This window comes from Rhineura floridana, chromosome 10 (genome assembly GCF_030035675.1).
Source record: "Rhineura floridana isolate rRhiFlo1 chromosome 10, rRhiFlo1.hap2, whole genome shotgun sequence".
In the NCBI taxonomy this organism is placed as follows: domain Eukaryota; kingdom Metazoa; phylum Chordata; class Lepidosauria; order Squamata; family Rhineuridae; genus Rhineura; species Rhineura floridana.
This window is the reverse complement of record NC_084489.1, coordinates 88,801,737-88,829,216: the sequence shown is the minus strand read 5'-3', so window position 1 is coordinate 88,829,216 and position 27,480 is coordinate 88,801,737. Positions and strand designations below refer to the sequence as shown.

Below are 27,480 nucleotides of genomic sequence, written 5' to 3'. Positions count from 1 at the left end.
AGGCAGCTTCCTATGGTCCTACATTACCAATGCATAATGCACTGATACACTGCAAAAGTGGAGAAAAAATGAACTGAATGTTGAATGCATCTAGTTTCTTTTTGTGCATTGTTTTACTGATGCACACATGTATTCCTGCACATTGGTAAAGAGACACAGAAAAAAACAACAGGCAGGCGGAAAAGATCTGACAACAGAGGACAGTTATTCTGAGCAACACACACACAAAGCAACCACAGCTGTAGTCACCACTCTCAAAAACCGCTTCTCTCCTAGGCAGCTAAGCAATTAGGCTTTCTAATTTCCACTGCTTCTTTGAGATGCTCCATCTTTATGGAGACCAGAGATGGGAAACTGAGGGAGCGTTAGATTCTGCCAAATGTCCTAGCAAAAAGTCAGAAGTTATTTTTGAATGGCACCAAGCAGTGGCATACCTAGCGTATTTGACACCCGGAGCGGATCATTTTTTAACACCCCCCTCCTCTATACAACAAAAGAGCCCAGTGCTCTTCAACATTTTTATTGATGACTTGGATGAGGAGGTGCAGGCAACGCTTATCAAATCTGCAGATGATACAAAATTGGAAATGATAGCTAGTACCCTGGAAGACAGAAACAAAATTCAAAGGGATCTTGATAGGAATTATTGGGCTGAAAACAGAATGAAATTTAACAGGGATATGTGCAACGTTTTATACTTAGGAAAAAGAAACCAAATGCATAGTTATAAGATGGAGGATACTTGGCTCAGCAATACTATGTGCAAGAAGAATCTTGGAATTGTTGATCACAAGCTGAACATGAGCCAACTGTGCAATGTGGCTGCAAAAAAGGCAAATGCTATTTTAGGCTGCATTAACAGAAGTATAGCTTCCAAACAGCGTGAAGTACTAGTTCCCCTCAATTCTGCACTGTTTAGGCCTCATCTGGAGTACAGCATCCAGTTCTGGACACCTACTTTAAGATGAATGCAGACAAACTGGAACAGGTTGAGAGGAGAGCAACGAGGATGATTAGGAGAATGGAAACAAAGCCCTATGAGGAGAGACTGAAAGAACTGGGCATGTTTAGCCTGGAGAAGAGAAGACTGAGGGGAGATATGATAGCACTCTTCAAGTCCATGAAAGGTTGTCACACAGAGGAGAGCCGGGATCTCTTCTCGGTCGTCCCAGAGTGCAGGAATACTGTGCTCAAGTTACAGGAACCCAGATTTCAACTGGACATCAGGAAAAACTTCCTTCTTTGTTGCTTTTGCACAATAGACTGCCATACGTATGCCACTGGACTTATTCTCTAACCATTGGTGCTTAAAACATGCTACTGCCCTTAGTTCAAAATGGGGTGAATTCTACATGCGTTGCTCGTCTTTCATTGTTAAGCAACATTTAATATTTATGAAAGTAACATACAACAAAAATATGAATAGTTACATTATGCACAAACAGAGGCCTTGGGACACAATCCACAATACCTATCTGATTAAACAGTGGGGAAATTATATTATATAGCTTTCCTGCCAGAATTCCCACATACTTAGAAAACCTGGATTCCATGCAGAAATACCCAAATTGCTTCCCTTCATTATCACATTTGCTATATGTTATTTGTGCTATGCGATCAGAAATTAAAATGGAATGCAACGTGGTTTTATACATTCTTAAAAAAACCTGCAAAAACCAGTATTAAAGTTCAGTATCAGCCAGTAATAGCTGGCAGCATTTCTGCTAGTTATGTAATCTGCCCATTCTAGTGTTTCAGCATTTGTGAACATTCTTAAAGCTTGTGGTCAGTCAACTGATCAAATAATTGTCTTTCAAAGCAATTTCCAATTTCTGCCGATAGCAACGCCTTTGTTAGCAATAATACCTGGAAACAGCATTTTGCATCTTCGTAATGTATCCTGTTGAAGTTTTTGAGCAATTACTTAATTGGGGAAAATGTAGCATCCAATAATTGCGCTTAATTGTCACTGTGGTTGTTGCAGAGTTTGCAACGGTCTTAAGATAGCAGGTTTTAAGCATGTGGACTTGCTTGTGGACTACACACAAACTTTCTACTGTTTTAAAGCAATGTTTTAGGACAAATCATGAGGCACAAAAGCCACTTGTGATAAATAAAGCTATATCTGCTGGACCTCTCACAGATAGAACTGCTCTCTACCAAGAGCATGGATAAAATTTAGCAATGTTGTTTTAGCAGATGGAGATCTGTGCAACACTTTGTAGAAAGCACTCCCTCTGTCTTTTATTCATAGGAGGCTGCAGAGGGCAAAGAGGTGCACAAAACTGGGGGTGCAATGAGGGGAAAGGGGGGGGATTTGCTTTTTGTGAAGTGCTGTACTGAAATGGAAGAAATGGGGGGGAAGCAGGATGAGAGGGGAATACGGGACTCAGGCAGAGGGAAAAGGTGCCTTGCAAGTGGGGTACGGGGTGGTGGTGCTGTGCTGCTTTTGTACCCCAGAGCTGGTGGGGATTCCCTGGATCTGAAAAGCACTTAAATCAGGTCCCCTGCTAGTGCTGCCGCCAAATTGTGTGCAAACCTGGTTGGTCAGAGGATCCCAGGCAGGGGGAGCGGAGCCTTTTTTTGCTGCTGCCAAAGTCACCTAAATGTACTGGGAATAGAAGACAAACACTCTTGAAGTAACTGGAAGTAAATCCCACAGAAATTATTACTCACACATATATCATGATGATTCACTGTTGGAGACTTGACACAAGAATGGTAGCACAGAATCCAGGATCAGAGTACAATCCCAAGGTTTGTCCTACATACACTGCTGGCACATAGAAATGTACATCATGTGCATTTTCACTACTACTCCCTGTGCTGTTTCTAATAAACTTCCAGAACCAGTAATATTAAACAATAGTTGAGATGTGCAGCCAGAGCTTTGCTTATTTCAATGTAGTAGTTTCCACTGCTGAAAAGACAAGCCACCTTAAAAGCAAACAGTGGGGTTGTGTCTTCAGTAGTAAGAGACATGGTGAAAACAGGTAGCAAAACTCCATTGTGTGCTCAGTTCTCTCTTCTTGTGTATGAATTTCCCTTAGATTTCAGTCCATATCTGTCCCTTCTCCCAGACACGCATAGTTAGGAGTTATATGCATAATAAAAAGTTCAGAAAATGCTTAAGGAAATATATTATTTACTTTTGGAAGTTACAATTGAGTCAGACACATACAAGTTAGTCTTGATTATAAAGTGTACTGTGTTTATTTTTTCACAATTGAGTGGCCAAATTTAGAATAAGTTAACGTAATTCCATACATAAAAGTCTCATTGGGGCAAATGGAAAAGTATGTTTTCTGTAAACTCTTAACATTCGTCAGTATTTATCCATATGTGTGTATTCCATTTTCTTTATTTTTAATTTCTGCTGAAGGATTGCTATGTACTACCACCACTTTTCAAACAAAATATTATCTTGAGCCACACCAAGGTTTGCTAGCAGCTTCGATATAGATTCTATCATTGGAGGTGGACCACAGATATACCACAAAGTATCCTTGGAGATACATTGTTCTAGATCATCTGCAGATATTCTTCCTTCTAAATAGAGAACACAAGAAAAACGTAAGAATATTATCATGAAGCTATATAATAGTTCAAAGGCAGAAGTCACTACTGTTTCAACAGCCAGCTCTTTCAGCTGTGTGTGACAGTTTACAAGAAATTCACTGTAGTCTTTATCAGATTTATTCTTTAAGACAAATGGCTGTTCTTAACAGTGCTTCAGTAATCTACTCCCACCCCATAGAGCATCCCACGAAGAAATCCAAACTGTCCAGCCGTGGCATAACAGATGGTAAAACAAGATCATGTCTACCTTTAGGCTACCTAGTGTCCAAGGAAAATATAGTTGCGGGGAAAAAAGGTAAAGGAGAACTAGTAGCGATAAAGAATGCTAGTTGCAACAAAGAAACTGCAATATATTTGAAAAATGATTACAGCTTTGTGTATGATGTCCTCACTTAGGTTGCAATTTCCTGTACAATTACCTTGGAGTAAGCTCTATTGACAATAATGGGAATTACGTTTGAGTAAATATATATGGGTTTGCACAGCCCATCATGGGACTCCTTTTATTAAGTCTCAAGATTAATACTTGTGTATATGAAAAAGCAGCCAGATAAATAAATTCAGCTATGTCCCCATAACCCTAAAGTCCTAGTGCAATGAGTACTTTTAATGTGTTCACATATCCCAAAAGTACATACCCTTAATATAAGGCTGACGTTTTTCACAGATTGGTGAACTCTGCTGAGTAACATGGAAGCTGCATGTGATTTTTCCTGGAAATGCATTTGTCAAACCGAGGATATGTTTCTGGAATGTGAATGATAATTGGTCAAGCCACAACGCAATAAATCAAAACAGATGCATCTTATGCATAGTCCCAACCCCACAGATTTGAAGAAGCATGTAAGAATATAGCACTTTCAGTACACTCTGTTTAAGCAATGGATAATGTAACTTTCTCTTTTCCTACAGCTCAAGCATTGTTTCAGATCTAGGGGATGCGTCCTACAATGGAGCCTAAATCTACAAATATGCTTTCAGGAGATGGTCACCCATTTCTTGCTCCACTCTCATGAATATTTCTCCTCCTTAGCATAGTTGGGGATGCAAAGAGAGGAAACGCATAAAGCATGACCCGGCGACAGGAATGAAAAAGCAGAATGGAAACCATGGCAGCAGTACATTACTTCTCATGCGCAGTGCGAAACAAATGCCTCTCCCCATTTCTGTGCAGCCTCTCTACAGGCCACTGCCTCTGGAGCAAAGGCCTGAAAGCCAGGGAGACCAGCTCCAGCCCACACTTACCTGACCTGGCTGGCCCTCATACCCCAGCTGCAGATGTGGCCAGGTTGAATGGGGAGTGGCAGAGTCAGTCACTTTTACTAAGGGAGGAGAGCAAGCAATAGAGAATGAGACCAGCTACCTCAGCAAAAGATGAGACACGCTTCGATATCGCTTATGTGCTTTTAGTCAGTCTCTCATGGCTCAGAGCTAATCCAAACAATTCCTAGTATTCCTAGTCGGCCATTATCAAAGGTGCTGTGGACTTTGAAGAAGCACAAGTACAAGGTGAAAGGGACAACGAACGAGCTAAGCAATCCTTTCCCAAGTAGTGGGCCACCAGATGTTGGACTACAACTCCCATCAGGCTCAACCAGCATTGCCAATGGTCAGGAAAGTGGTCCAACAACATCTGGTGGCCCACTAGTTGGGAAGGCTGAGCTAAGCGGAAGGCACGTCAAGCAAATCCTCATCGTGACCATCTTCCATCTGGAAACCTATGTCCTCACTGTGGGAGGCTGTGTGGATCCAGAATTGGCCTCCACAGTCACTTACGGACCCACTGTTAAAGACCTTACTCTGGAAGACAATCTTACTCGGCCACAAGTGATCGCCAATTGAATGAATGAAAGTATAAAGCAAATGATTGATGTGTGTGTGTGTGTGTGTGTATATATATATATATATATATATATATATATATATATATAATTTAACCTACCCTAAATAACAGCTCATGTGTATTTTTGGCACAGTAGAAGAGATTTGTCGTTCCCATTTTGTACCCAGTTCCTTTTCTCTCTTGGATTGTATGAAGGTCTGCGACATGAAGCAGTATAGAAAACAAAGGGTTAATCCCTACTCCACCGGCGATGAGCACTAGATTTGAAGGAGAGTCAGCTGGTTGAGGATCAAAGAAGAAGTTGCCTCCCACTCGCAAAGCCACCTCTGAGTTAAGGGTACACTAAGAGGAAAGAGAGAGAGAGAGAAATTAAGGGCTTGGAAGTAAATTAGACAGGACTGTATGTAGGAGACCCACAGGCTAAAGACAAAGCCTTGCCTAAATGCCACGCTGGTGGGTCCCAGCTCACCGGAGAAGAAAAAGTTTTGTTACTCTAATATACACATTCTCCAAAGTTAAGAATGTCATCTGGCAGATTTGGGTGTTTGGTGATAACAATATATGATTACATTCTTTCGCCAATTCCATGCTATTGGCTTAAAACAAAGGAAGTGTGATGTTCAGAGAACTTGGGAGCTCAAGTGGGGATTCCAAACTCCCAGGAACTGAGTAGTTGTATTTTTAGACAAATCCTCCAAGGGGGTATGTCAGAGAGTGGGAAGAAATGATACTGCAGTGGTAATGGGTTTAAAACAAAAAAATGCTGTCTATGATCTAAAAAACCACACCCCAAAATAATCCTGCATTCAGTTCAGTGTTTATCTTACAACCATATAAATCAGATTTTACAGCTGTTATGGCTACATGGTAACCAGGAGTGTTACCAATCACAGAGACAGAGGGCTTTTGAGATACTGCACACACCCTTTTCAAGGAAATCAAATTATGAAGGGTAAAATCTGGACTAATACAGCTCAGGTCAGCTTGGGTCACCTGTTTAAGTAAGCACCATATGGAATGATCTAGCTGGAGAAGAAATTAGTGAACTACACTCTTAAAAATGATGCTCAGAATATGTATATTCTCTGAAAAGGGAGAGATGAATAGAAGATCAAAACTTTGTCAAATGTATAGTTTAAAAAGTAACATTATTTAATTACTGGCAGTGGGAGAAAGCCAAAAGAAATGTCAGTTTTGGCATGTTGGGTTCAAAGGGGCAAAGCTGGGCTAAAGTAGCTGGCTGGGATCTAACAGGCCCTAACACAAGTGGAAAGCACTTTGGCAGAAATTGGGCAACTGTCCCTTTTAGGAGCAAGTCTTCTCCACTGCCATAAACCAAACCATTCTAGAAGGTCCTCTGGCTTTTTCAGGGAGGATAGAGGCTTCATGCAGGAAAAAAAGTAAAGCCCCGTTGAATGGGTGGAACACTGCACACAGTTAACATCCAAGAATCCTCCCTCTCCCCCATAAACATCAGTGGAAATCCTTGAGGCAAAGCATATTCTACTTACACACAGAAAAGTACTACTTGTTCCCAACTAGAAAAAAAGAACAGTACTCGGCTACAAAGCCTCCTTCCTCATCTTGTAATTATTTATTTGCAATTTATACAGCATCATATTCATATGCACACCAACATGATTACTATAGTACCTATAAGACAAATATATAACAAAAACCTACTGAATTGACACTGTCATCTTTCATCAGTTTATACAAGTTCTATACGTTTGTACCATTATCTATCCTTCTATTTCTCCGGTGTATCTCTCTTATGATAGGAGCCCAACTACCTGAATAATCTGCTCTTTGATTCAGGCCCTGTGTGCAATGAATTTCATCATTTTAAACAGAATTAGAATAGCCATTTTAAAGTATCTAGTATATATTCACTAATAGGCAAAAAAAAAAACCTTGTTGTTTAAGAACGTATCTATAGCCAACAGATATTTCTATCAAACTTTAAAAAGCAGGGAAATTAGGCAGCTATAGTGAATGCACCAGGGGAGCAGGAGACCTGAACTCTGCTCTGAGATATTGGACTGCCCTACAAATTTGTAAAAATGCAAACACAATCTGGGTTGGTCTTTCACAGTCCAATGCATTTCCTATGTAGCTTGGAAGAGTCTGGTAACATGTCCCTGCCTTTTAAAGTTTGATAGAAATATATGTTAGCTATAGTACGTTCTTAAACCACAAGGGCTTTTTTTTGCCTATTCATGAATTTCTCTGCTTTTTAATCTGGGAGGTAAAAAATGGGATCCTGTGCAAGGATGCTGAGAATGATCATTGGCATGCTTACTGAGTTCAGTGGGATTTACTCTCCTGCAAGCAGGATAGGTGAAACTGACCATGGGGGGGGGGAGGAAGGGCATAGGAGAAGAGGGGGGATGGGAGCAGGCAGTGGGAAGGGAAGGTGGAGGGCAGGTTTGATCATTTGCACTGACTGGCAGCAACTCTCCAGGTCCAGGGTTTTGGACAGGGAGTTCTCCCCAGCCCTACCTACGGATACCAGGTTCAACTTAGGGCTTTTGCATGCAAAGCAGATGTCTCCCACTGAGCTACGGCCACGAGGAGCTCCTGATTTGGGCATTACACAGTACAAAAAGATGTGAGTCACTTGCTCTTCCTCTGCTCTAATTAGCGTAATTTGGGTTAGTCTTTCACAATCCAATCCACTTCCTGTGTAGCTTGGAAGAATTTGGTAACGTGCCCCCGCATTTATTCTACAGGAGGCACATGTAGCCTTCCCACCCAAACTTAAACCAAAGCTGTCCCTGGCCACATCCACACCAGACATGGCTTCTCCCAAAGAATCCTGGGAAGTACAGTTAGTGAAAGGTGCTGAGACAACCTGTTCCCTCACAGAACTTCAATCAGAGTGGCTGATTGTTAAACCACTCTGGCCACTGGAGCTCTGTGGGGAATAAGAGTCTCCTCCTAGCACTCTTCACAAACTACACTTCCCAGGATTCTTTTGGGGAAGCCATGACTGTCTAAAGCAGCCTTTTTCAACCAGCGTGCCTCCAGATGTTGTTGGACCACAACTGCCATCTTTCCTGACCATTTGCAATGCTGGTTGAGGCTGATGGGAGTTGTGGTCCAACAACATCTGGAGGCACACTGGTTGAAAAAGGCTGGTCTAAAGTGAAATAAAGGTCTGGCATGGGTGTGGCCCCAATTAGTCAAGTCAAGCAGCTGTGAATCTGGCTTTTACAACACTGACAGCTGGTTCTTACTGAGCATGCCCATGCTTATCATTAACTTTAATGTTAAATTTCTTAAATTAATTTAAAAAAAACTAGGCATTTTTTTAACTTTTAAACTGCAGAAGATGAAGGGCAAGGTCAGTAATAAGATTACAGGTACTCTGTGAACATGGCTGATTTTTAATTAATTTCAACAAATTATGAGAACATTGACAGAAAAAACTCCAACAGGGGTCTGGTTTCTCTCTCTTTTTACACTTTGAACTCTCGATTCTCTCTGACTGTTTTGTGTATCACCATGAAAATTTAGAGGGTTGTTAAGCAAGCTTTTCTGAGTTCAGGACTATAAGTTTTATGTTTTGTTTTGAAATGAGCTTATGAGAAGCATCAGAATGGCATGGGGGGTATTTTCAATTTAACACTGCAGAATGCACAAAATCCATGCTGGCTATAGTATACAGCCACTCTCACGGCTGTATAATATGTATTTCTTTTTAAAAATTAAAATATCCCTACAATAAGAAGCATAACAAGAAAAAATATGCTAGCTTTATTACTAAGAGATTCAAAACCATCTCTTGTTTACATCTTGAAGTACATTCCTCTATATCATTTAACAATAACAAAAAATAGCACAGAATCATACAGAATGGAAATACACGTTTCTTGCATTACCTCTACAGTCACTCTCCATTTTTGTTAAAAGGTATAGATACACAAACTCTTCAGATGGCAGCGATCATGTTAGGGATGCAAACAGCCATTTGAAAACTACAAGTTGGCATGGTATAGTATTCTAGATCACCATTAATCCCAGTGTCCCGATATGTTCACCCCAGAACTGCTAATGCTTTTAACTGCTTTCAGTGCTGTGCCACTGTGAATTTGATTAAAAAAGAGTAAAGCAGGAAAGGAAGGAAAACTCCAAAGAGGTGCCTCAGATGCAGATAATTATGATGTTAGGTTAATGAGCAACGGGAAATCAATAGGAAATCTCCACAAGGATTTGTGTTAGCATTTGCAGTCCAGTAACACTGGCTCTATACTTTTCCAGCATCTTTCAAAGTCAGTTATTTTATTGACATTCCAATGGTGCATAAAACTAACCTAGTTAACAACAGTAGGAACACTTTTTATGGTCACATGGCCACGGATGAATTAAGGGCCACGTGGGGATGCTTATTTATTTATTTATTTATTATTTAATTTGTATCCCGCCCTTCCTCCCAGCAGCAGCCCAGGGCAGCAAACAAAGCACTAAAAACACTTTAAAACATCATAAAAACAGATTTTAAAATACATTAAAACAAAACAGCATTAAAAACATTTTAAAAAAAACTTCTAAAAAGGGTTAAAAGCATTATTAAAAAACGTATAAAGCAATTCTAACACAGACGCAGACTGGGATGGGTCTCAATCTAAAAGGCTTGTTGAAAGAGGAAAGTCTTCAAAAGGAGCCGAAAAGATAGCAGAGATGGCGCCTGCCTAATATTCAAAGCTTTTTGCTCAAGTGATAAGATGGCATTGATTTTATGCTGAAATGAATGCTACTCAACAAATGTAATGTCAAGTAAGAGAAGCATATTTCTCTTTACAGCACAAAAGCCAAAAAGTACAAATTGTGCTCCTTTGAAGAATTTGTGTAAAGCACAGCATTATGCTTTTAGGTAAGCTGTCTTGCCCTGAAAAGCTGCCTAGAAATGTCACAAGTAAAATATAAACAACCAAGCCACAATAAACGTACTTCTAAACTACTACGGCAATCCCTGTAGTATTACAGTAGTCTAATCGAGAGGAGATCAGGGCATGTATCACTCGTGGGAGCAGATGTATGGGAAGATAGGGTCGCAGCCTCTGTACTAGATGAAGTTGGTACCAAGCTGCCCGGCTCACTGCAGAAACCTGAGCCTCCATAGACAGCTGGGAGTCCAAAATGACCCCGAGACTGCGGACCTGGTCCTTCAGGGGCAAACTCACCCCACTAAGTATCAGGTCAAAATCACCCAACCTTCCCTTGTCCCCCACTAGTAATACCTCAGTCTTATCGGGGTTCAGCTTCAGCCTGTTCTCTCCCATCCATCCACTTATGGACTCCAGGCACTTGGACAAGGTATCCACAGCCAACTCTGGTGAAGATTTAAATGAGAGATAGAGCTGCGTGTCATCCGCATATTGGTGACACTGCAGCCCAAAACTCCTGATGATGGCTCCCAGCAGTTTCATATAAATGTTAAATAGCATGGGAGAGAGGATAGAACCCTGTGGCACACCACAGTTGAGGGGCCAAGGGTCTGAAACCTCATCCCCCAACACTACCCGTTGATATCTACCGGAGAGATAGGAACGGAACCACTGTAAAACAGTGCCTCCAATTGCCCAGTCCCTCCAGGCGACTCAACAGGATACTGTGGTCAACGGTATCGAAAGCCGCTGAGAGGTCCAGGAGGACGAGGAAGGTCTGTTCTCCCCTATCCAACGCCCTCCTCATATCATCCACCAGAGCGACCAAGGCTGTTTCAGTTCCGCGTCCAGTCCTGAAGCCCGACTGGAAAGGATCTAATAATCTGCAACAATATCAATTTATTATTTAAAGCAAAGACTTAAGGTAGTAGAGCTTTCAGTTCAAAGAAGAGCAAATGCCTTTCCACAGAAGCAACACCTGTACAACTGAAGGAGGAGAAACCTTTGTAGAGGAACTTACATAGGCCAAAAACATTTTTCCTGGCACAAAAAATGAAATTTGAAATGAATACCAATCTGGACAGTCTATTAAAAGATTGTTTTACACTGCCATTCATCTGAAGATCTCAAGGAGGCTTATGATAGTTAAAGCGGTAGAAAACATTTTAAAAATAACAAAAATGAACTAAGACTATTATCAGCACTAAGTAGCATACCTGAGTGTGAATCCAGTGAGCAGGAGGGTGCGTTGTATGTTTTACTGCTAGTTCCAATACTCCTTCCTGGTCCAGCAGACCAGGACTTGAACACACTGAGAATCCACCAACTACAGCAACTCCAGGAATAAAGAAGTCTACCCTAAGAGAAAACAAATTCAACAAACAAAACATTCTACTGAGTCTCTTCTAAGGCAGATTTCTTTTTTACCCTCCATTTAAAACTTAGAATTGAATAAGTTCCAGTGTGATATTTTTTCTACTTTGTAAAGTAGTTTTATTTCTAGGACCTAGTTATCAATCCATCCTACACATTATTTGTTTTCAGGCTCCAATTCTTATATAATATTACTTAATTATAATAATAATGACCAGGTGGAATGACCATTGAAGCAAGATATTCTGGCAGGGGAAGAGCCAAAGGATAGTCAGTCCCAGCTAAGCCAACAGTGTGGGCCCTGCTGTGTAACATGCCCCTCAGATGCAGCCCCACAAAATGGCTGATAGCTTCTGTAGTGATGTATGAATGAAAGGAATGTTGAGTGAAAGGAACTTATTGATGCAATACATATTACATTGATATCTTTTCTTTTAGCCTACTGGAAACTTCCAGAGTAGACATGCACTTCACTTTTCTTTAGCCCACAATATTACATGAAAGGAACCTAATTCAGATGGAGACCTATGTCTAGAAGTCTGCTTCCACATGCTGATCATCCGTGATGGATGAGTCAGTTCTAAAACCTAATTTCACACCACGTTGTCAACATTACTATTGCTCTGCAATAGCAATACCTAGAAAAAACTGGGGTGAAGGGGGAACATTAAATGGTTCTTTTTTTACACACCAGAGTTCACAGAATATTAACTCTATTTATACCGAGGTCAAAAATTATACCCTTTATAAATGATATAATGCTTTCCAAGCTGCATCATAGCAACCTCTAGTGGCAAAATATGTGATAAAATATTTGACATATTAAATATTGTAAGACCGATTGCTGGACAAGTATGTCTGAACAGTTCAGTTTGGTACAGATTGGGCAGGATGTTTAATCCATCACTGTATTTAGCGCCCTATTTACTTGGGTTTTGTTCGAAAGCTAGTCCATTAAAAGCTACAAGTCATCTGTGTGGACATATGTCCTAGGCTGTCACTCTTTCAAACTATTCCTTTTGGGCAAGAGCTAAGGAGCTTCTTTTTAAATTGCACCTCACTAGCTAATTCACAATCCCATCTCAAGGAGTTTCCTCCTTATGAGTGTGTATATGTCAACCCCTGTGACAATTATTATATAAAAAGTATTTTTTTAAAAAAAACCTCTGCACCTCTATTCCTGAAAGTATGTACTTATGTATAAGGGGATCATGTGACAATTAGTAGCAATAAAAATGAATAACCCATTGAGAGGAAAGAAAGCACAATAAAGGGCACCACTACACCAAAAACCGCAATGAAAGTTCATGCAAGATTTTGTCTATTAGTATAACTAAAGATGTCATAGGCATTTTGAAGTAGCAAATGTTCAGATACAAAGAAAATATCTGCATGTTTAAAGCTCTGTGACGGCAACTCATATTTTGAAAAGTAACAAAGCTACCAAAATAATATATACAAGATTAAGACTGATTCTGTTTATACATTGTGAAACAATGGCCTGGTTCACACATTACATTAAACCAAAGTTTAAAACAAACTATGGTTTAATTTGAACTAACAATGTGGTGGGGCACACTATCCATAAGCTCCTGCTCTGCTCTTCCTATGCTGCAGACAAAACAAGTAAGAGTCTGGCTTGTGTCACCCAAACCCAGCCTGTGGCTTGTTTCCCTCAAACACAACATGAACCCAGGTTTGGACAACACAACAAACCAGTCTCTGGCTTGTGTTGTGTGTGGCGCAGCAGCAGCAAGATTAGGAGAGAAGCGCCACAGTGCACGCTCCTCAATCACATTAAACTATGGTTTAATGTGACAGGCACATGGACTATTAAAGCAGCCTTGTCATTAACAAGGGAGAATGAGAGGCCTATTTAAAATATGACAATGACCAAACTGCTGAAAAGCACCCACCATGTAGATGCTTCTGACAGCTTAAAAAGCTCTTGCTTAAAAGGGCTTTTATGCTGTGCATCATCCCATGTGTTTGCCTAACACAGTGATGAACAGATGCAGCAAGATCCACTTTGTTTTATTAGATACTGCAGTGTAAGTTAACTGTGAAACAGTATCAAGCTAAAGGAAGTTCACTAACAGCTAACCTGCTAGAGTGTATTCAGGAAGCTCTTCACTAATTACAGGTACCAGTAACAGCTTGTAACGTATTCTGCACAGAAAGCGATAGTTATTGTATATAATTACATACATATAAATGGTATTTATATGCATTTATTCATAATTAAACATACAAGTGCTCTATAAAACAGGCTACAATCCAAGATGAACAGAAACCTGACTAGGAAGCGAGGAAAGTGGCTCCACATCATACATGCTGGAATGCCTCCCGAACACCATTACCTGATCTGCGGGTATCTGCTTTCCCCTCTACAGTACACCCTTTAAAACAGAATCTGTGTACAGAAACTCATTTCTGTGTGGACTTCTGTGCGCAAAACAAACAGTTGCACTCTATATATTTCATGAAAGTGAACTACAAAATCTCAGTTTATTTTAAGGGCCTTGGACTCCTCCATTTATTTAGATGAAGCCTTACTGGTGTGTGTACTGAATATGGAGGTTAATGTTTGTTTGTTATCTGTCAGGACAGTTGAGAACCTCTAGATTTTAAAACTGGTAAACTGGCAAGAACTACAGTTGTGTTATCTGTATAGCCTGAACCTATTGATATTACTTGCATAATTAACATATGTGGGAGGAAGCTCCACTGGAAATAATGAGACATACTTCTGACTATGCGTGTAGATAACTGCACTGTGATGGGATTTCTTCTTGAGTACGCATAGGATTGCAGCCTTAATTTGGTGACTTAGTAGAGATCAGGAAGATTCCACCCAAGCTGTTCTGTCTTCCAGTTTTTCTTTGCCTATTATTTCTTGTTCTTCATTGTAAATTCCATACAGGGCATATTTGAAAACTGTTAACTATTTACCAAAATGAAATCTCAACATTCACGTAAAAGCAGCCTTGTGTTTAAGCACTCTCCTGGGTAGCTATAGGTGACAAGAAACTGCATGCAAGTGAGCAAGCTGGCAGAGGAGGAATGGACTGCTTTGCCCCTCCTCTGCACCCCACATAAAAACCAAGTGGGCTGCCAGGGGAGGGAAGCCCCTTGTGACGCCCTTCCCTGGCTCTCCCTGTCAGGTTCCTACCTGCTCGTGGTTACTGCCTGTCACTAGGCACCACCAGGGACTCCACCAGTCCGGACTGTCCTTTTTTATGGTTTCTCTCCCCGCTCTAGCACAGATCTCAACAGATCCCCCTGCTAGGCAGCACCCCCAGTCACGTCCTATAACCAGTATTCCCAGAGACTCTGCCTGAGTCTCTCTATCAGGTTACCTCTGTGACTGAGTGCTTAAGCTGTCCCCAATCCCTTTGATCTTTATATATAAAGCATACGATCCTGGTTTGCTCTGAATACTTGTGGTGTTATATTCTTCCCTTCACCGCTGCCACCAATTGTTAGTTTCCCTTCAGCCTTGGTAAGCACCTTGCCCTCCCTTCTGGTCTATATAACCCCAGCCAAGGATCAGGCCTTCGGTAAACCAAATATAGTTTTTATTAAATAACAGAGATAACAAGATTACTTTATAAAGGCACATAAGCATATGGTTTCATCTATTTCTGGTACCTGTCTTAGTATTAATCCGAACTCCACACTCTCCTCACATCCACCAACTCTCCACACAATCTCCTCTCAAAAACCCACCAAAACAACCCACTCACATCCACCCAGATTTAACTGTCATCCTTCCATTTATACTCTCAGCCATTCTAAACACTCAGCCAATCATCCAGCATTCTACTGCCCATTTACTCCCCCCCCTCTTTCATTCCACTTACCATGTATCTCCTATACAAACAGCACTTACCATATATAGTAATATAGTAATATACCATATATACAGGAACATCACACCCCTCTCTCCAAGTCTTCCATACAAATGCAGCAAGCTGCATGTGTAGGCCCCGAAGCAGACTAGTAAACATTTTTGCAGGCTAGTAAAGTTTGTGGGCTTATTCACACAGCTAATTAAGAGGAAGGAAGGTAACAATTTTAAGGCCAGCAGCGCAATCCCATAACAAAGTGGAAGGTAAAACAAACAATATATTTCACTATATACCTCCCTATTGTTCAAGAGAGACTCAAACATGCAACGGTCTTAACAGGTACTGCGCTCAAGATTCTGCCAGTCCACCTGTGATGGTAGAAATCTTATAAGTGAACATGACGTGAAGAAAATCAACTAGTCCCCAGGAAGCGGGGGTTGATTTTTATATTGTGCAAATGAGTTGTGCATGTTTGCATTACAAAGAGAAACCCTGACACTTCACTACAAAAGTAGGTCTATTAACCTTTTTCTCTTGTGGCCTAGTTCTTAGTACCTCTCATTGAACACAATCACACTTGCAGGCTGCACTGGTAGAAAGCGTGCATGCCAAACAGAATTAGAACACCTTAAAAGGAAGATAATGAAAAGAATAATTATAATTACTGAACCCAGTTTTCAGCATGATAATTACCAAAACATTTTTGAAGGGTAAATGTTTTTCCAAGAACCAGCAAGCAGAAATTTAGTACGCATCTGTGCACATGTGCAAAGGCTGCTGCAAATTGCTCCACAAACATGAATTATTGCAATCAACAGCTTGTTTTCTTGCTCTAAATGTACAAGACTGCAAAATTAACACTGAACTAGTTACTCATGCTATTAACATCATAATGGATGAAGTTTAATTCCTATAAAACCTGGTTGCCAGCTGGTCCAAGAAAAGAAAGTAAAGAAAAAGAAAAATGGGAGTGGGGGGAGTGGGACAGGCCCAGAATCCAATTCAGTCTGCAAAGCATCACCAAAATGTTTGGAAAAAATGTATAGATCCTAAAAACCCCACAATAACAAATTCTATCATGTAATGTTCAATAAGGAGACCCTTATTGATGAGGGCTTTTCTGCCAAGATTTCCGAAACAGCTTGCACAACAGTCCATACAATGCTACTACAGGTACAGTATAAAGCAATTCTTATGCTTCCACTTACATAACAAGTTTCAGACATTCTTATGCATGCGGAATAATGTATTTGGATTTAGTTTCACTTTTCTTGCACAATGCTCTAGAGCAAGAAGTAAAACCATGTGCAGGAGTGTATCTTTGGATCGAACTCTATGACCAGGATCCAAAGAGCTATTTTAAGCATTCTGACATGCTATATACTTTGAAAATCTTCAAAAAAGGTTTCCTGTGGAACGGCCATATGAGAAACTGAAGTTCACTTGTGACTAGTCATGTGCTTCAGAGGAGCCAGGCCTTCATCACAACTGGAAGATATTAAATAAAATATCTGCATCACTCACAGAAAACACTCAGCAGATCAGAAGATTTAAATGTGGAGTGTGCTTATAGTATTCTTAGATACAATTCTCTCAGGAAAAATATAGCACAAAGCAATAAATTGGGATAGTGCCCCCCCCCAAGGTTATAATTGAGGTTCATTCTGCTGGTTTGGCAGGGCCATGTTTTGCATAGAGATAAAATCTGGACAAATTCCCAAATCACTTTTACCAGCTGTTTCATACAAAGCTATCTAGAAGAAAAGTCTCATGACTCTTTGAATGTCAAAAATGTATTATTAATTTGGGCTTGCACTCTTAAGTTTCCCTTCTGTTTAATAAATCCAGAACGAAGAACCTTACCATTGTCCTGCTTTAAAAGTAAATTCTTTATCTGTGACTGCCAAACGGAGTCTTTTAACTGTTTCAGATTCACTGGTGATTCCACACACTTTTGCTTTAGAAATAATCTAAAAGACAAAAATCATAATCACCACTACCACTATTACTGTTTCAGGAAAAAACTCAAGATTTTCAATACTGAAAATATCCCATGTGCTGAAACCTCCTTCCAGTCATTAATCACCGATACTGAGGTGGGACTACTAGAATTTTCAATTAGCCTGTTCTACTATGACTCATAAATTTACAGAGCACCCCTCAGCATGTTTACACAGAAGTAAGTCTCGCAATATATAGTGGTGCTTACTTCCTAGGAGGTGTTTAGGATTACAAACTTAAAAGTTTTTCTTCCCATTTTTCTGCCTTTGTTTGACTTAATGCCTGAAAAAGGGGGAAATATTTACAAAATTAAAGATCTCTACATCGCTGTGTTCATCTATAAACAACCTGCATTTTTTCATGTTCATGTTTGTTCATGAATTTGTACATTATAGATAGAGATGTGAAGGCCCAGGAAAAGAAATGGAAATATTTTGGGGAGGAAGCATTTTTTCCATTTCCCCCCACATTTTCTGATTTTTTTTCCAGGTGTTCATCTCTTTGGCCCTCCAGATGTTGCTGAACTACAATTCCCATCAGCCCCAGCAAGCATGGCCAACGGCCAGGGATTATGTGAGTTGTACTTCAGCAAAATCTGGAGGGCTAAAGGTTCCCCATACCTTGTCTAATGGGAAATAATAGTGGGATTTTATTTTGGTTCAACTTTATTTTTATTACTACATTTTATCTCACCCTTTCATAGGGGTGCCAGGTTCTTGGCCTGAGACTGATCCTGTATCTTTAGGAGAAGAGAAAGTCAGCCAAGTGCAGGTGTTCTTGCAACCCTGTAATGGGAAAAACCACAAGGTGGAATTCTCCCTTCCCCCTGCACAACTTTTAAAGATACAAAAGACCTCTTGGTTTATTTATTTATTTATTAGATTTGTTAGACACCTGTCTGGCAGGTTGTCCTGCCACTCTGGGCGACGTACAATAAAATACATGGTACAAAGACTAGTTTTACCATGTTCACATTAACCTAGGATGTAATCTATGGACAAAAACATGAAAGCCATGATTAGATCCTGCATACAAGGTTGTTATGGGCAACAGGTTTGATACAGAGTCATCTAAAAAACAGCACAATAGTGTTGTGCCTTATTTCCCTTCATACTTTATACTAACTTGCTCTTCCTCATAGATACCAGTCTTATAGTAAGTCAGACCATTGGTCTATATAGCTCAGTACTGTCAACAGCTCTGCAGGGTTTCAGACAGGGGACATTCCCAGCCCTCCACGGAGATGTCGGGGTTGAACCGGGAACCTTCTGTATGCAAAGCAGAAGCTCTGCCACTGAGCTATGGCCGTTCCTCACATCTTTAAGACTTACAAATAAACTTGCTTACCAAACATATGTCATAGAAGCTGCATGACATGAAAGAGCCTTGGCTAGCCTTTGGCCCGCACATTCTCCCCTCCTCCTCCAGTGCAGCCATGAGGAGTTCAGAAGGTTTTACTTCTATTTCGCTTAATCACAGCTTGTCATTTTGTCTGAACTGACAAACTGTGTTAATGTTGACTATTGTTTGTTAGAAACAAGCCAACTTGAAACCGTATAATCACAAAAAGATGATAGAAGAGATGGACTCTTAGAAATAAGGGCAAAGTCACCATCAAACGTATCCAGGCTCTTCACCGCATGGTTTATTTCAGGCTGTGCATTACAATACCAACCTCCTGCCGAAAGTCCTTTGCTGTTCTCTCCAGATGATCAGCCTTTCTTTTCGATTTCATTTTGCTTTAAATAAAAGACAAATTAAGATCTGTCATTACCCAATTTCATTATAAGAGCTTAAATAAAAAAGCTCATTAAAGACCCATTTAACTTTAGAGTCACTTAATGCTAGTCATGAAGAACAAAATTCTAAGGCCGAGAACGTAAGAACTGAGTTGCCCATCAAACCCAGCACTGATTCCAATGATAACCAGCAAACCACAGCTGAATCTGAACCTGCACCTGCCAACAATCAAGATGTACCTCTTCACTGAGGCCTTTGAGCATTCCTGAGGTTGTTGCCAATTAGGCTTAGGAAAATTTGGCTTGTAGAAGAGTCAATGGGATTGTTTGCTTACTGATATTTTAATGCTTTTATGGTTTTATTTTGCTCTGTTAAGTAAATGACACTGTGTTTGTGAACTCCTCTTGGATTTTTAATTAACAGCAGCATATAAACACATATAAGAAATAAATATCCAAAAATACGCTGTCAGCAGCTGACTTTCTCCAGTTTTAAAGAAACATAATAACTGTCTTATGGGAATATTTCCATTTCTCTCAATATAAATTTAGTATTTGGAGGACACAAATATCTTACCCATTTACTTTACTGTTTCCCTGGAACCGTTAGCTGCGCGTTTAAGTAGTAATGTCGATGTAATGGAGTACCAGGGAGCAGGAAACAAACATTTAATTAATATGTACGCTGATGATACGGTACTAATGTTGGGAGATGCAAAATCAGCCGCACAACCTCTTAAAGAAGAGTTGAATAAATGTGCAGAGGTTGCAGGGATCCAAATCAATTATAACAAATCATCAGGTATGTTTTTTCATACGCTACCTGATCATCAACTAGAAGCTCGTAAAATCTTGGAAATACCAATCTATAATACTTCATTTCATTATTTGGGAGTGCAGATTCCCCCCCAAAATCCCAATTATTTCGACTCAATTGCCTCCCATTGATAAGCAAACTTAAAAGAGATGTAAAATGATGGTCCAGACTTAATCTCTCCATATTAGGAAGAATAGCCTCTATACGTATGAATATAATTCCAAGATTTTTGTATCTCTTTCAAGTTTTTCCTATCTTTCTCCAGCCAAAACAGATTAATAAGTGGCAAGATATGCTAAACAGATTTGTGTTTCAAAAGAAAAAACCTCAGTTAGCTAAAAAATTATATTACACACACAGAGATGAAGGAGGATGGGGACTTCCTAATCTACAGATCTATTACTCATCTTTTCAACTTCGACAATTACGTTTTATAATTATGAGAGCTAATAAAACCTGGATTCAGCTGGAGGATTATATGTTACATTCCAGACCACTGTGGTCATTACCATTTACTAATTTACGACACTCCTTTTTACGTTCTATAAGCAATCCGTTTACAAAAGCTACATTGTTAATTTGGAAAAAAATAGCAATCAAAAATTTAATCAATATACTCCCCATTAACTCCATTACAATCTCATCCTAGTATTAAAGATGAGACACTTAAGAAATGTATTGCAAAATGGGAACAATTTGGATACTTTAGGCTTAAAGACTTTTTTATACAGGAGTGCCCAATTACATTGGACCAGCTTAGAGGAAACATACAGAACTTAAATTTAGGATTGCTTCATATACTTCAACTGAATTATATACTTAAAGATCCTGATATTAGAAAATTTGCTATTCGTCCACTTACTGGATTTGAACATACAATGTTATCATTGGGGTTTGGAGGTAAAGGCATTGTGTCTGCATTTTATAAAATATTACTAGAATCACAAATGGGACAACTTACAGGGCTTAAATTCCAATGGGCACAACATTTAGGTGTCGATTTAAATAATATGGAATGGAAAAATATTTGTTAGTCTAAATATAATAAATCCATATCAGCTACCCATAAAGACATTAATCTTAAAATTGTTTAAAGTTGTTTTAAATTGTCTAAATATGTGGTTTATTGTATTTGATGTATGACTGTTGTGAACCGCCCAGAGAGCTTCGGCTATGGGGCGGTATATAAACTTCATAAAATAAAATAAATAAAATAAATTAAAATGCTATATAGATGGTATTTAACTCCAACCCATTTGTCTTATATATCATCTAATATGAACTCACTCTGCTGGTGTGGTTGTTCTAACAAAAGCACATACTTCCACTCCTGGTGGACATGCCTTAAAATTGTCCCATTTTGGAATTTAGTGCATAAGGAACTTATAAATATTATAAAAGAAAACATTATACTTACTCTGGAATTATTTATTTTATCATTGTTTAAAGATGAAAATGCTAAACTGAAATCTAAATTTTTGATCTCTAAATTATTAATGGCAGCTCGTCAAACAGTGGTACAAAACTGGAAATTATTAGAAAATTTGGATAAAATGACATGGTACAGAAATATATGGAATTTGGCTTTATTAGATAAAATTACTTATAATCTTCATTTTTTACAAGATAAGACTAAATCTGATGTATACTTTGCTACATGGGGGCCATTTATTGAATGTACAAATGAATATGGACTACATGATCATCTTTCATCTACAGCTAGATCCATTTGGTTCTCTTAACTTTTGATAAATTTTCCTTTGCTAATTAATTTATAAATATTGAATGGTGTTTTACATGGTATATCCATAATTCTATTATATCTTTCTCCCAATGTATTGAGAAAATAATGTATGTTCTTTATTGCATATATATATTCATTCTTAGTGACCCAGGGTTGGGATTGTTGTTTTTTCTTGTTTTTTGTTTGAATGTTGATAAGAACATAAGAACATCAGAAGAGCCTGCTGGATCAGGCCAGTGGCCCATCCAGTCCAGCATCCTGTTCTCACAGTGGCCAACCAGGTGCCTGGGGGAAGCCCGCAAGCAGGACCCGAGTGCAAGAACACTCTCTCCTCCTGAGGCTTCCGGCAACTGGTTTTCAGTTTTTCTTTTTTGTTGTTCTGGTAGTATATTTTCAATAAAAATATATTTAAAAAAAATCTTACCCATTTACCGTGCAAAAACGTAACGCTGCATATCTCAGAGGTAAAGGCAAAGAACAAATGGGAAAAACTCCAGTAATACTTCTCAGTAATGGAGGAATAGCAAAAAGAGCAGCACAGACCATAGTGTCCCCTAGTCCTTTAAACACCTGTAAAGACAATTTAAAAAACTCAGCAGATTACATTTGTTGCTTAACTAGCAAATATCAACAATTGTCTCAAATAGCCAGACCAGTACATTTCTGAAGCAGACAAATCACCTGTTTTGCATATATTTAAAAGAGGAGTTACCTTCATCACAAAAAGTACGTTGCTGACTTGGTGAGGCAAGTGAAATGAGCCCATTCCTGGACAGGTGTTGACATCACAGACACCTTCCATGAACAAGGCACTCACATCATAAACACATCTCTCTCTCAGTCTATGGCAGTTTCAGTCAAAAACACTTAGCCAGGAGACATTCTTCTGCTCATCACTACACATGGTCTCTCCAAGTAGCCAAATGCTGGATTTCGCACTAAGGAGCGTGTTGATGTCCTGCAAGCCAGGCCAGGGTGCAGTGAAGGACAAGACACAGGGAGAGAGAGGCCAGGGAGTGATACCACGGGAAAGTCCTGAACACAGAGACAAACCCTGCTAAGCCCCCAAACCCAATTAAATGCTGTCAATCACTGCTTCGAATCGTCCTTGCTGAGGAGCTGAATGTTCTACAACGATCCTTTTTATAAAACTAAGAATGCATTTATTTATTTATATACTTTTAAAAATAAAAACACCACCCTATTAACATCTCAGGCTAACATGAAAAAGGTAATGCTTTTTTAAAAGAAACATTTCCAGCTACTGGTGGCCTCCAGCGCCACCAACCATGCCGCCCAACAAGATCAGCCACACAGGACCTTCTCTCAATCCCGCCAACTAAAACAGCTAGGTTGGCGGGGACAAGAGAAAGGGCATTTTCAGTGGCGGCCCCCACTCTCTGGAACTCCCTCCCGTATGACCTTCGGCATCCCCCTTCCCTGAATGTATTCCGCCAAGCTTTGAAGACCTGGCTCTTCAGACAGGCCTTCGGGACTTACGGGGAGGGTTAAATTTTTACGACCAATAGCCTACTACTCTGTACTGGAACTGTTTTATTGTTTTATTGTTATATTGTATTTTATGATGTATTTTATTATGATGTAATGTATTGTTGTTAAATTGTACGTCGCCTAGAGTGGCCATTGGCCAGACAGGCGACCCACAAATAAAATTATTATTATTATTATTATTATGTTATGGAAAGGGTGGGGAAATTTCAGGCCCTCTGGGTGGGCAAATGCACATCCCTCACTGGCTCTGTTTTTTTTTGCCTGATTGGAATATGACCTTGAATACTGACCATGCCTCTTGCTTGCCTGGATGGAGGATAGAGAGGGGTGCGTAAGTGCTTAGAAACTAGGCTACTGTACAAAGATAACATTGACATTCATTGCTCCCCCACTTTTGGCTCTGGCTCTGTCCACCACTGTCATGTGGCCCTTTCAAGGTTGTCCAGAAGGGAATGTGACTCTCAGACTGAAAAAGGTTCCCCGCTCCTTCATGGTACAAAGGTACCTTTATGGTATAAAGTAGGAGTGATGAACCTTTTTACTGTTGAGGGTTATATCTTCTCAGGAGTAATCTGTCAGGGCTGGCATTCTGGCGGTGGGTGGGGCCAGAGCCAAAAGTGGCAAAGTTTTCGCATGGTACTCTCTTCACCAACCTCAAGTGCAGCGCCATTTCTCCCTCTCTGTGCCACTATCAGGGGGGCTGCATGAAATTAAGGTAGGGACCACGTGCAGCCTTTGGGGTCCAGGTTCTCAACCACTTGTATAGAGTTATTTTGAGATGCATCATATCATACTACTTTGATTTCTAGGCACAAAGAAGATTTTACACATAAAAATACTTAGTGTGCTTTCATCATAAAACACTGAGTGATTCATGCTGAATCCAGCATGTTTTCAGACCCACTACCATGCCAGATAACACTGAAACTAGGACTAATCAAACAGAAAAGCACACAAAAACCCCCACACAGAACTGAATCAAGTCCAGTATTTCATGTCTGACCAAAACAAAATTCAGATCCTTGAAAAATGATAGAACAGATAGTAATAAAGTACTCCAAGAAAATTAACAAGTGTGTGCATGCCCCAAAGTAAGTTTATGAACTAGAAAAGGTTCCAGCTTAAAGGCAGGAGGTAGACAGATACAGTGGCTAACTTGTACTATGCTGCAGTGGCTACCGCCTATTTTTTTAAACTGTTTTTGATACAGCACTCCCCACAAGGAGCCCTCAGATGTTCTGAATCCAATCCTATGCCTCTCTACTTTGAGGAAAGTTCCACAGAGTTCAGTAGCACTTAGTTCCAAGGCAGCATTACTGATTACTGATACTGATGTTTGCTGATATGTAATTATGTGAATTGTGATTTGATTTGTGATTTGTAATTATGTGACTTGTTTTATTGTAGACAAACCACACTGAGGTCACTTGTGACAAAAGTGGTATATAAACTCAAATAAAATAAACATACTTATATTACAACTACACCAACATGAATGTTAATCATGGTTTCAAACCAGAGCTTGCAACTATGGTTAAAAGGTTTACAAACTTTGGTTTGAGCTAACCATGGTTAGCTTAATCATTGATGCAGTCCTAACATTGCACACAGAGATCTGAAAAGAGAAGCAGGTGGGGGAGAACCCATGCACAGGAAGGAAGGAGAGGCTCATGGTCCCAACACATGCTCCACATCTCCTAACTGCAGTTAAGAGGTGGCTAGCATTATATCTGTCCTGGGCATTGGACAAAGGAAATGCACAATCTGCCACCAGTATATGCATAGAAAAATATCTGTCTCATCTGCGGGAATGCAATATGGCACCTCAGTGTATACTCTGACTTAGTAGACTGTATTAATAACCTATGCAGCCCAACTTTCAACGGGACTTACAAGGAAATTTGGCACAGGATAGCAGGTTGAAAGTAATACAACTCAAAGACTGCTTTTTGGTTGGAGACAATAATCATTTATATTATTTTCAGCTTTTCAAAGTGCTACTTGCTTGTATCAAAAATGTGACAGATGGGAGAGAGAGTTTGCCAAATGAAGTCACTTGAGAGGTATACTTTGAGAAACAAATATAATGGAAAGCAAACTTGCCAGATGTCAAGGTAAGATATAATCAGGATCTAAACATTTTCCAGAGGGACTCAGGACTTTATACTACTGTTGCATTTGGTAACTATAGTAAACCAAATTTAGGTTAGCTGGGGTTTTTTTAAAAAAGAAAATGTTTTGATTCTGTGTTTTGTGTGCTCTGTTCGAGTTTATGTTTCAGGCTAGGACTTGACACAGAGCTTTTTTACAGCTCAGTCCTATACAAGTCTACTCAAAAGTATGTCCCCTGAGTTCAGTGGGGCTGACTCCCATTAAATATGTATAAGAGAGCAGCCTGAAAAGGTTCTTTCAAAGAGTGACTGTGAACTGAACAGATTCCCCCAGTTTCAGACACCACAGCACTCAAGCATCTCTTGTGTATGGACTTATGTGACACCTAAAAAGTGCAGGGGAGATGAGGAAGAAACAGTTCATTAACAACTAGGCCTGAGAAGACAACAGAGAAGACACCGAAAGAATTAGGAATTGCATTCAAGCCCTTCATCTGTCATACTCTTATGTAACCTGCAGACAAATCACTCTTTTTCAACCTCAGTTCTCCATCTGTGAAATGGAGATATTCAAAGCTCCAGTATTCAGTTTTCAGATTGTTGCTATTGCAAAGCTTGTAAGTGGAACATAAAGGCAACATCATTCCCCAATGTTTGTTCCCAGCATCTGATTGTGAGATTCACTACCAGAACTATCCTCTATAAATTTGTAAAATTCATTTGTAAAGTCATCTAAAGTTAGTTACTTTTGTGCTAGCAAGTGCCATACATTCATTACGGTTGTGTGTGAAAAAGAACTTCCAATTGTATATTTATTTATACTTAAAATAAATAATTTATTTAAGAATTTGCAAGGTGCACTTTTCGTAGAAGAACATCAAAGCAGCTTACAACATACAAAGACACTATAAAATGTAAAACCCTGAACGTACTGCCAATCAGTTTCATTGGGTATTTCCAAGTTCAAGTATTATGAAAAGAGGCTCTTCATCCCACACTGGTCTACCCCATAAGGTTTTCCTGAAAGTAGACACAACAAAAGCCATACACAACTCCATATTTCACAAACAGTGTTTTTTCAACAGGAAGTAAGGTATGGAACAACCACTAAGAGTGTCATGCAACAACCACTAAGAGTGTCACGCAAGGTGCTGGTACCAAGAGGCAGGTCATTTGTTTAGGCAAAAATGAAGAGGAAAAGAACATGTTGTGTCATGTCAATAAATAACAGCTCAGGAGGGCTGGGGTGCACCAGCAAGAGACAGCTATTGCCTTCACGCTCCTACTCTTACTGTGGGCAGAATACAGGACTTAGAAGGAGAGCCAGTATGAAGTGACAAGAAAGAACCGGGTTCAAATTCCCACTCGGCCCTGAAGCTCACTTCATAGACCAGTCACCTAACCCACCTCACAGGGTTGTTGTGAGGATAAATTAGGGAGGGCGAACAAAAGATAATAATGGACGAATAAATAGATGCACAGCAGGACTCTTCTCACATCAGAGTAACGGGGGAAAGGAGAGGCTCGTCCAAAAGCAGCGTCACTCCGGCGTGCAACGGGAGAAGGCTACCATTCGTTGCTGAGACCAGATATCCTTTCCGCGGGCCTTTTTAGACACCTCCTTCCCCGGAGAGCGAAGAGAGCCGCTTACTTCTCCCGCAGACTGGTTCTTCTCCTGCGCGGCTCCTCAGGAAAGGTCACCGAAGCTCGGTCACGAGCAACCAGCATCGACGCGGCTACTTCCTTTCCGGCACGGCAAGCAAAGTACCGGCATCCTGGGACGTGCAGAGGAAACGACAAGTCAAAGTCACAAATGTTCCGACTGTGTATTTCTTCCACTTCCGGTTCAATATTGAAACTGGATTTTCCACTCTTAACTTCACCATAGAGCAGAGCTTGGAAAAGTTACTTTTTTTGAACTACAACTCCCATCAGCCCAATCCAGTGGCCATGCTGGCTGGGGCTGATGGGAGTTGTAGTTCAAAAAAAAGTAAATTTTCCAAGCAGTTTTTCCACTTCC

At 39.9% G+C, this 27,480-nt stretch overlaps 1 protein-coding gene across 5 annotated transcripts; it reads right to left on the bottom strand.

Annotated features, from left to right (window-relative positions):
• Positions 1 to 3,128: 3,128 nt before the first annotated feature.
• Positions 3,129 to 27,319, bottom strand: LOC133365420 (oxidoreductase NAD-binding domain-containing protein 1-like). 5 transcript variants are annotated; one of them, XM_061587262.1, is made up of 8 exons: positions 26,958 to 27,319; positions 22,262 to 22,407; positions 19,213 to 19,276; positions 17,400 to 17,506; positions 11,529 to 11,670; positions 5,522 to 5,764; positions 4,218 to 4,326; positions 3,129 to 3,549 (listed from the first exon to the last, which is right to left on the bottom strand). In XM_061587262.1, the coding sequence occupies exons 2-8, from the start codon at positions 22,381 to 22,383 to the stop codon at positions 3,395 to 3,397; spliced, it is 942 nt and encodes a 313-aa protein (XP_061443246.1). In that variant the 5' UTR covers positions 22,384 to 22,407; positions 26,958 to 27,319; the 3' UTR covers positions 3,129 to 3,394. The 5 variants fall into 5 exon arrangements, with proteins under 5 accessions (XP_061443246.1, XP_061443247.1, XP_061443248.1 ...); XM_061587263.1 differs by having other exon boundaries at positions 27,112 to 27,200; XM_061587264.1 differs by lacking the exon at positions 22,262 to 22,407 and having other exon boundaries at positions 27,112 to 27,319.
• Between the last annotated feature and the right edge of the window lie 161 nt (positions 27,320 to 27,480).

What these genes read in the sequence shown, in the direction of transcription:
- LOC133365420 (XM_061587262.1), bottom strand. Translation starts at nt 22,383, where the DNA reads ATGGTCTGTGCTGCTCTTTTTGCTATTCCTCCATTACTGAGAAGTATT. An exon ending in CAAAGGACTTTCGGCAGGAG is followed by an intron (nt 17,507 to 19,212) that starts GTTGGTATTGTA and finishes TTTGTCTTTTAG; the next exon opens with ATTATTTCTAAAGCAAAAGT. An exon ending in CACATGAGCTGTTATTTAGG is followed by an intron (nt 4,327 to 5,521) that starts GTAGGTTAAATT and finishes TTCACATTCCAG; the next exon opens with AAACATATCCTCGGTTTGAC.